This window comes from Oncorhynchus kisutch, linkage group LG2, assembly GCF_002021735.2.
Source record: "Oncorhynchus kisutch isolate 150728-3 linkage group LG2, Okis_V2, whole genome shotgun sequence".
In the NCBI taxonomy this organism is placed as follows: Eukaryota; Metazoa; Chordata; class Actinopteri; order Salmoniformes; family Salmonidae; genus Oncorhynchus; species Oncorhynchus kisutch.
In genome coordinates, this window is record NC_034175.2 from 23,184,879 (window position 1) to 23,193,922 (window position 9,044).

Here is a 9,044-nt window from a genome sequence, read left to right on the forward strand (position 1 = left end):
AGAAAGACTGAAAGTGGGGGAAAGTACAATTATCTGAATTGTGGAAGTTTGTGAATAATAGGTATTTTCTGTTTTTTTTATCCAAATGTAAAGGTGGCAGGTGCAACGGTCGATTGAACGACCCTCTGGAAGTGGAATAAATGTGTGTTTAACATCAAATGCAGTGCAGGAAATGGGGTTCCTTTCTGGGACTATGCAGAGAGATGTCTAGCATACAATGTGTCTAATGTTAGGAACTTAAAATCATCATCCTCCATCTGAGTTTGAGAAAGGTATTGTTGTGAAATGGCTTTCAGAAAGCACCAGCTTCTAGGCGTAATTTTTCGGAGGAATATAACGTATAACATATTTGACTTTGACCTTTAGAAATAGATTCAAACCTACAGTAGGCTAGGCCTGTAATTCTACAGTAGGCTAGGCCTGTAATTCTACAGTAGGCTAGGCCTGTAATTCTACAGTAGGCTAGGCCTGTAATTCTACAGTAGGCTAGGCCTGTAATTCTACAGTAGGCTAGGCCTGTAATTCTACAGTAGGCTAGGCCTGTAATTCTACAGTAGACTAGGCCTGTAATTCTACAGTAGGCTAGGCCTGTAATTCTAGGCACTGGGTGACAGTTGTTGAAAGTGCATTCCAATTGATATGTGACTGTTATCCTAAAGAGTTTTATTAGCCTATTAAAAAGACAATCCCTGCGACTTTATTTAATTTATTTTAAAACAGAATTAGGCCTCAATGTCCTTGTTTGAATTTGTCATTTGTGTCATATTTTTTTTAACTTGAATATTGTGCACCAGTTGTGAATACTATAATTGTACAAATATTATTTTAGATGATAAATACTGTTAGACTGTTATGTTGTGAGGGTAGGCCTTTCAGGTATTTGAATATTGATGTATTTTTGTTGTTTCATCTTTCGGAAATGCCTTCTAGGAACATGGTTAGGCTAAATTAAGAGTGGACCGGGTGGCTGTTGGCTGAGGTGCGTCCAGGTTATAATTTTATTCAAGTCGATGAGGTCCCACTTGAGGCTTTAACACGTGACTGGCAGGGAGCGCAAAGAATACTATAAGGGATTTTTTTTTTTTTACATAAAAAAATATATACTTCTAATATCAGCGGGCACAAGTCCAGTGGGCACAAAACATCACAGGACGACATTGTTGTAGTTCATGAACACACGCGCAATTGGAAATAATTATGGTGAGTATATTGTAGACAGTGCAGAAACGAAATGCTACAGCCTACTGCTAAGATACACATGCACTTTCATCCTATTTTATACAGATAGATTGTCTATCTATTTTTCCAAAATGTTCATAGCCCAAATAGGCTACAGCATAAGCCCATTGCTTCACCATAGAGTTAGCCAACCACAATGAATGCTAACGTTTCTGCATAGGCTCGTGCACTTGGACGTGACCGGACTATAAAAAAAGAGCGGTGCAAGAAAAGGGGACGGGAAGGATGTTTAGAAAGGGTTCAATGTGACACAAGGCAGACTATTGAAAATTGAGACTATTATTTTGGGACAGGGTCACCCGGGCTTCCTCAACTCGCATCACCATGCCTTATACTCAACTAGTCAGCTACTGAAACCCCATAATTGTGTGTTCCACTGTCTTTTTTTATGAATTCATCATATCGTGACCTCTTTTTTTTCTTCTTTTTTTTGCCTTTTCCTGTATCGCCTATCATTCATCAGCAGTAAGATGCGTGTCATCCCTTTCAACGCTCTTTCCATAGCAACCTCGTGCATCTTAGCAAAAATTCACCTAGTTCCACACAAGGCCATATTCTTTACCAAGAGAGGGGTGAGCATCTGGATATTTTTTTTCCACAGCTCCTCGAACTGGCTGGCAAAGCACAAGAGTTGGTCTGTATGTCTGTGGCTGCCCCGGCTGCACCGCTTCCCCGGCAGAAATGACTTTTTATAGACTTGGAGACGAGAATGATTGAATGGTAACGCATCTTCATTAACTGAGGCATGGAACTGACTCTCCGGCAGCAGTCGCAACCCGACAGAGTGGTCTCCAAGGGTTCAGTGATCTTTAAAGTCCTTACAAAATGTTCGGCTGAACATCTTGCAAATTAACAAGCAAAGGCCCTTGACAGATCAAGTGATATTCAGATTAATCTAAACTATTTTACTCAAGTGGAAATGTTGTATTAGGTTACTGAATGCATCAAAGCAACACACAACACGTTTTGATATTTACATTATTTGCATATTGAATAGTCTGAAGAGGTTGTGTTTACAAGCCTATTAGATGTGTAAATATGGCCTGCCTGTTATTTGGTATATTATCAAATCCAAGGTAGCAAGGATAATGGCTTGATTTGACATATTAATCAGTCACTGAGCTGTAGCCTATAACACTGCTATTATTACGTTATTAATGAAAACAGACATTTCGATAACAACTAATATTGCATCCTTCTATTGGAATACATACTAAAATATTTCACTGAATATGTTGTACATTATGAAATAAAAATTCCAGAAGTTCCTCTGTAACCTTTTAAGGATTTCTAAATGACACCTGGCCAACTCTTTGGAATTGTCTCCCCTTAGTCGATCCAAACTAAATATATAAAGGTCGGATGGGCAAAACCACGCCTTTCAAGAGATGATGACGAGCACCTGTGACCCCAAGAGCATCTTATCCACACACGCACTATATTCTTCAGTGTCGTCTCGTGCCAGAGTGAAGTAAGGACACACGTAGCAGAAAAGAGAGCAAACTTACCGTTAAATCGTGCTCTAGTCCAGGGATTGAAATGAATACATCGCACAGTGCGTTCCACTGTAGCCTACAAACAGAGAGCAGTGCCATGTGAGAGACGAGAACAACATAAACACGCGCGTGAGATTTAAAAAAAAAATGCATTCAGGTAAATAATTAAAATAAAGAGTGATGCCTGAAAAAGCTTACAAAAAGCTTCGGTTTTAGAAGGAGTGGAACATGCGTCTGATTGCGGACTTTTAGGCGACTGGAACGGGAGAGATGTAAGATTTGTTTAAAGCCCCGCATTTCCATTTAAGAACGTGATTGTGTTTGCAAAGATCCCTTTCAATCTTCGCATCTCCCCCCTCTCTACCCCTCAGCGTCTCCGAGGCTGCTTTGCAATTCATAGAATTGGTAATTTGCTATTGGGACAAAACGTGAAGGGAAAAATAATCAGATCAACCGGGAGAGGAGTGCGGAAGAAGCCAAGAGGGAGAAACACAGGATTTTCACTCTAAGTTGCTGTTTAGTAAAATGCTTCGAGAGAAACGCTATAAAATACCTTCTGCTTTTCATGAGCTTTGCATATAGGTCCACATTTTCACGGGTGGTAAAATTGAACGTGATATTTGGAGATGATTTTATTTGACAACCATAACTTTTTAAGAAGGTGCTCTTATAGTACTCTTATACAGTTTAGACGTTTTAGTCATTTAGCAGACGCTCTTATTCAGAGCGATTTACAGTTACACGTATAACCATAATTTTAATCCTGAAACACATTACTATCCATGCCCTTGTTAATTTAGCATAATACAAACATTTGCAGATTCATGTTACAATTTTCCAAAGCCCTATCCAATGACAAAAGTGTAAGTGTGTGTGTGTGTGTGTGTGTGTGTGTGTGTGTGTGTGTGTGTGTGTGTGTGTGTGTGTGTGTGTGTGTGTGTGTGTGTGTGTGTGTGTGTGTGTGTGTGTGTGTGTGTGTGTGTGTGTGTGTGTGTGTGTGTGTGTGTGTGTGTGTGTGTGTGTGAGAGAGAGAGAGAAAGGGAGAGAGAGAAAGAGAATGATAAGCCTTGATGAGGAGATCATACACTCGAAAAAAAAGTTCTGGATAGAACCAAAAAGGGTTCTATGCTTGCTTCATATATGGCACCCTTAAGGTTCTATACAGAACCGAAATAGCTTTAATATTGAACCCTATATGGAACCCAAAGTGAAGAAGAACCCCTGGTGTTCTGATCGAATAACCATAAAAAAGGTTTCTATATAGAACCTTTAGGTGTGCCATATATGAAGCAAGCAATAGAACCCTTTTTGGTTCTATCAAGAACCTTTTTTTTCTCAAAGTGGTTAACATTGGACATGTCATAAACAACTGGGATAAATGATTAAAGGGTAGCCTTTATTATTAAAGAAAACGCATTGAGATTTGTCACACATTCTCACCATATTCATAGACATATCAACATCACACAGTGCTTATTCACATGCATCTCTTTTTGAAGATTTTTGTGGGTGGTTGTAATTCTGGAACACTACACTATAAGAATACGAATCTACTTAAATAGGGAGCGCGCAGTTAGTCATCACTGACTAAAAGGATATCAAGGTGGAGGGGGGGATTTTGTCACCCCATCAAAAAGATCCCCGTACTCCCCCACGTGGTTATTTGAAAAACAACCCGAACGAACCCAACGAAACCCAATCATTTCCTACTGTTTTCCAACCCTCTCCGCCCTGGCTTGGAGAGAGAGGATGGATGAAAAAATGAGAAAGGGGCGACCAATTGCGAGTGACTGGGTTCTGTGCGCCTGTGACATGCAAACAAGCAGCCCACGAGAGAGGGATAACGGAAACCTAGGTCATATTCAGAGACCGTGATGCTACCAATACCCTAAAATATAAATGTAATATATAGAATTAACATGTTTCTATATAGTATATGTGAAACAGAGCCCTATTCGTTATGTGTGTAAAATGCGCTCTGCAACGTAGGCTATGCCTCTTGTGGGCTTGAATCCGTAAGGAGCCAATGCAAGCGAAGAGGAGGCGTGTCTTAGCTCTTCCCCAAGACCTCCCAGAGCAGGTTGTTGCGTTTTTAGCTCTAAAGCCTCCAGACCTCCGAAGTACTCGTCAGTTTTCGAAGTCGGAGCCATGGCTACAACAGCTCAGTATATTCCGCGGAATAACTCCTTACCGTCCAACCCGCTCATGCATCCGGATTCGGACAGGATGCACCAGGGGACGACCTACAGAGAGGTGCAGAAAATGATGCACCACGAGTACTTGCAAGGGCTAGCGGCGACCAACACCGGACATCCGATGAGCCTGACGCACCACCAGTGGCTGCCCACCTCCAACACCGACTGGACCAGCGGCACCCATATCGGGCAACAGGAGCACAACAAAGCCAGTGTTCAGGCGAGCCGAGAGGACCTGAGCAGCGGCTTCCACCATAGATCTCACCTGGTGCACCAGCAGACGCAGAGTAGCCACCATGGGTCGTGGGCGCCAACCACGACGCACCACTTGTCCCCGCTGTCTCCTGCCTCCAACGGGCACCAGTCGCTAGTCTACTCGCAGCCGGGATACACGAACCTCAACGCCATGCTAAGTCCCCAGCCCGCCTCTCTGCACCACGGCATGCGGGACCCGCTCCACGACGATACAGGTAGCCATGACAACCAGATGGAGTCCCCCCAGCAGGCGTTCAGCCACCACCAGGACCACTCAGACGAGGATGCGCCCAGCTCCGACGACCTGGAGCAGTTCGCCAAGCAGTTCAAGCAGCGAAGGATCAAACTGGGCTTTACACAGGCGGACGTGGGCTTGGCCTTGGGCACCCTGTACGGAAACGTCTTTTCTCAGACCACTATCTGCAGGTTCGAGGCACTGCAGCTCAGCTTCAAGAACATGTGCAAACTTAAGCCACTGCTAAACAAGTGGTTGGAGGAGACAGACTCAAACACTGGCAGCCCCACCAATTTGGACAAGATTGCTGCGCAGGGCAGGAAAAGAAAGAAGAGGACCTCGATTGAAGTTGGGGTGAAAGGGGCGCTGGAAAATCATTTCTTAAAATGTCCCAAGCCCTCTGCCCATGAAATCACCAGTTTAGCCGTCTCTCTTCAATTAGAAAAAGAGGTTGTCCGTGTTTGGTTTTGCAACAGAAGACAAAAAGAGAAAAGAATGACGCCGATAGGGGTCCCTCATCCGAATATGGAGGACGTATATTCTCAAGCGGAGACACCCCCTCTTCACCACACATTACAGAGTCCTGTGCAGTGACTGTTTTCATGAACAATCCTACAATTTCGGGGGAAACAAGAAAAAAAAGGGAAAGGACTATGGAGTTTACAGTATTTCATTTTGTTTTACTGAGAGAGAACAGAGACATGGCAAAGTTGGATAGACAGATGAGTTTTGTCCCAGTAACCGGAGCTTGAGTTACAACAACAAATAGGTAGAATGGAAAATTGTTGAAACGAAAAACATACACTATTACTGAATTGATTTCGTTCACATTTTAAATGAAACAAATATCTTTATTTACCAAAATTCTATGGAGGAGGTAAAGTAAATTCGATGTTTCGTGGCTGTTCAAAGGGTAACGATTAAATGTTGCAAGTGGTGTCTTGAACTGATGGCGCTCACCACAGTGCGAGGTGGTTGACTGAAAATGATCAACAAAGGAGACACACACACAATGAACATTTTGCTCTTCAGGCTTAAAACCGATTAACCAATATTTCTAATTATTAGCCTATTCTTTCGCTTCGTTCTATTAATTGTGATGTTTGATTTGTTTGGAATATTTTAACTTCAGTGTCTCTTCTGAAGACTGTTTTTATTGTTTCTCTCATTTGATTTGTGTACTGTAACTCATCAAAAACGCCTTCCTTACTCTTACTGTTGACACTACGTCATCTGGCCAGAGGAGTTTGTGAAAAGATGATGGAAATTATGGCACCCGTTGAATGACAAAAATCCCCACACTTAAATGTCAGATGCATTTCAAAATTGACGAATGCAGCAGGACAGCTGACGTCTGGCAGCCTTAAAACATGTATGCTTTGCAGATAGCAACAGACGCTAAAAGGGGCAATATGGATGAATACTTTATGAAACATGTGTTTCTTGTCGGTTTTCAGTATTTGTTTTGATCATTATTTTCCTTTTGTATGGAGCACTTATTCTTTCGTTGAAATGATCATTGCAATTTTTATATTCGTTTTGTTTTCAGAATTTGTTTTGAGGTAGGCCTTTACTCACTATTTTCATGTTTACAGGTTCCTAAAATCACTCCAGGGCGCCGTCAGCAACTTGCATTGCTAACTGCCAAGCTATTCCAACCACCTTTTGGAAAGAGATTGGTTTAATATGAAATGAAAGTGATATTCTCAGGTAACTTCAGTGCCCCAGGTCGAAGTGTCACGCTGTTCTCATTCTTTATATCATAATAAAAAGTAGAACTCGAATTCTGTAGCTTCTATATTGATCTGAAAGGTAGCCTATGCTACACCCCATTAATTTATACCATTCCTATTATTGTATTATAAACACTATATACGGAGAATTTCAGAACATTCTCGAATGAAAAGTGATGAAGGGACCTGTTTTACATATATATATATTTTTTTCGGATATGGAGAAGAAAGGAAAAATCTGATTAACTAGCCTACTCGTGCGTTGCGTGTCATTTCTCAAGGCTCTGGTACATTCTGATGGGCAGTAGCCTATAGTACAATTGCGTACTGCAGACAGTGCTATTCGATACAGCGGGAAAAAAAACTTTCTTCAAAAAGATGTTTGAAATAAAATGTTGCCAGGATTATTTCCGATGTGTAAATATGTCGAATATGTAAACATGTATTTGTTCTGAGATATTTTTTTGTTGTTGGTTTGTTTTGTTTTTCCGGCAGTTTTGTACACTTACTAATTCCAAGAAGATATTTTAATATGATTTCATTTATGAATCTGACCATTTATATATATATTTATTTCCTAAATGTGTTTGGAGCTTTTTGTTTGGCTCGGTTAATGGTTATGTTGCAGTGGATTTCAATATGTTTTGTTCACTACATTGGTTGTATGTTGATTGCTAAATGTAGACTGCAAAGTCACATTTCTCCTATTTATGTTATAGTAATATTTTATTACTTACATAAAACGTATATACAAGAAAAGGTATTTTGTCTTCATTCAAAAACCAAACCGTTTTCCTTTGTTGCTAACTATTGTGAAACCACCAGATGAGAAAAAATATATACAAATGTATGTGGTAAACAAAAATCAAATGCACCAAGATAGTGTGTTGTGTTTAACCACTCTGATTTAAACAGTCAGAAAGTGTTGATTACAACATGTGTTCAGTTTAAACCAGTTTTCCGTTATGTAATTGGGATTCATTTAAATCAGAGGCTGTGTACATGTGCTGTTTTCAAGGGAACAGACAACAGTATGTTTACCTCAGGCATTCATATCCGCATCAAATCCACACAATCGTTCACATCTCTGTGTAATCGCAGTATTAAATTGTGCAATATTATTACGAAAATAGTGTCTTTTTATTGACTGATGTACCAATTACTATTAATATTATTATTAGTTAATACTGTGATATGATAATAACAATGTTTTTCCAGGTAAATAATAGTATGCTACATAGCAACAATGACTTTCTCTTGGTGCGCACCAACATACCGATTGTAATCTTATTTAAAACTAGTAGCCTACAGTGTTAAGGTACTTATAAAATATGTCCTAAAATAAATTCACACCTTCTATTGTATCTTAAACTTTGAGAACAAATAAAGTGCCTGCGAGGGATTTCTGAGTGTCTATAATCATACTAATAATGACCAAATTATGGGTTATTGGAATATCAACTAGGCCAATGGAGTACAGTACAGTACAACTAGGCCAATGGAGTACTGTACAATGGAGTACAGTACAAGACCACACACACCTCTCCACACACACCTCTCCAAGTGTTCAGAATAAGTATAGGCTATAATACAAATTGGTTTTTCGTTTTAAACATCACGCTGATGTTATTAAATTGGCTGTAATAGGCTATGTTGAATTAGAGCAAAATGCAAAGGAATAGGCTCGCTACCATTTGGATCACACAAACACACCAGCTCCATTGAAACACGCATAGTAGACTATGTGGGGCTACTGCCTACAGCTAACGCAGGCCTACCGATAGCCATGTAAGAATAATTATGAACCTGGACACACAATTAGTTTGTGTTATATTTTGATATTCATATTAATAAGATACAAATGACGCAACTTTTCTTTCTGGGAAGAAAA

At 40.3% G+C, this 9,044-nt stretch overlaps 1 protein-coding gene and 1 long non-coding RNA gene across 2 annotated transcripts in view; one reads left to right on the forward strand and one right to left on the reverse strand.

The window, feature by feature from the left end:
* LOC116353657 (uncharacterized) overlaps nucleotides 1-3,143 on the reverse strand; it is a 9,510-nt gene extending 6,367 nt beyond the window's left edge. Inside the window, exons 1-2 of the long non-coding RNA XR_004203217.1 lie at nucleotides 2,934-3,143; nucleotides 2,748-2,811 (exon numbers count right to left, since the gene is read on the reverse strand). This is a non-coding gene — a long non-coding RNA (uncharacterized LOC116353657). The remainder of the gene's footprint in view (nucleotides 1-2,747; nucleotides 2,812-2,933) is intronic.
* A 1,694-nt stretch (nucleotides 3,144-4,837) lies between these two features.
* On the forward strand, nucleotides 4,838-8,549 carry LOC109902144 (POU domain, class 3, transcription factor 1). The gene has a single exon (XM_031791265.1). The coding sequence runs from the start codon at nucleotides 4,884-4,886 to the stop codon at nucleotides 6,012-6,014; it is 1,131 nt and encodes a 376-aa protein (XP_031647125.1). The 5' UTR covers nucleotides 4,838-4,883; the 3' UTR covers nucleotides 6,015-8,549.
* Nucleotides 8,550-9,044: the final 495 nt, after the last annotated feature.

Excerpts from the sequence above, each read along its gene's own strand:
- LOC109902144 (XM_031791265.1), top strand. The coding sequence starts at position 4,884 with ATGGCTACAACAGCTCAGTATATTCCGCGGAATAACTCCTTACCGTCC.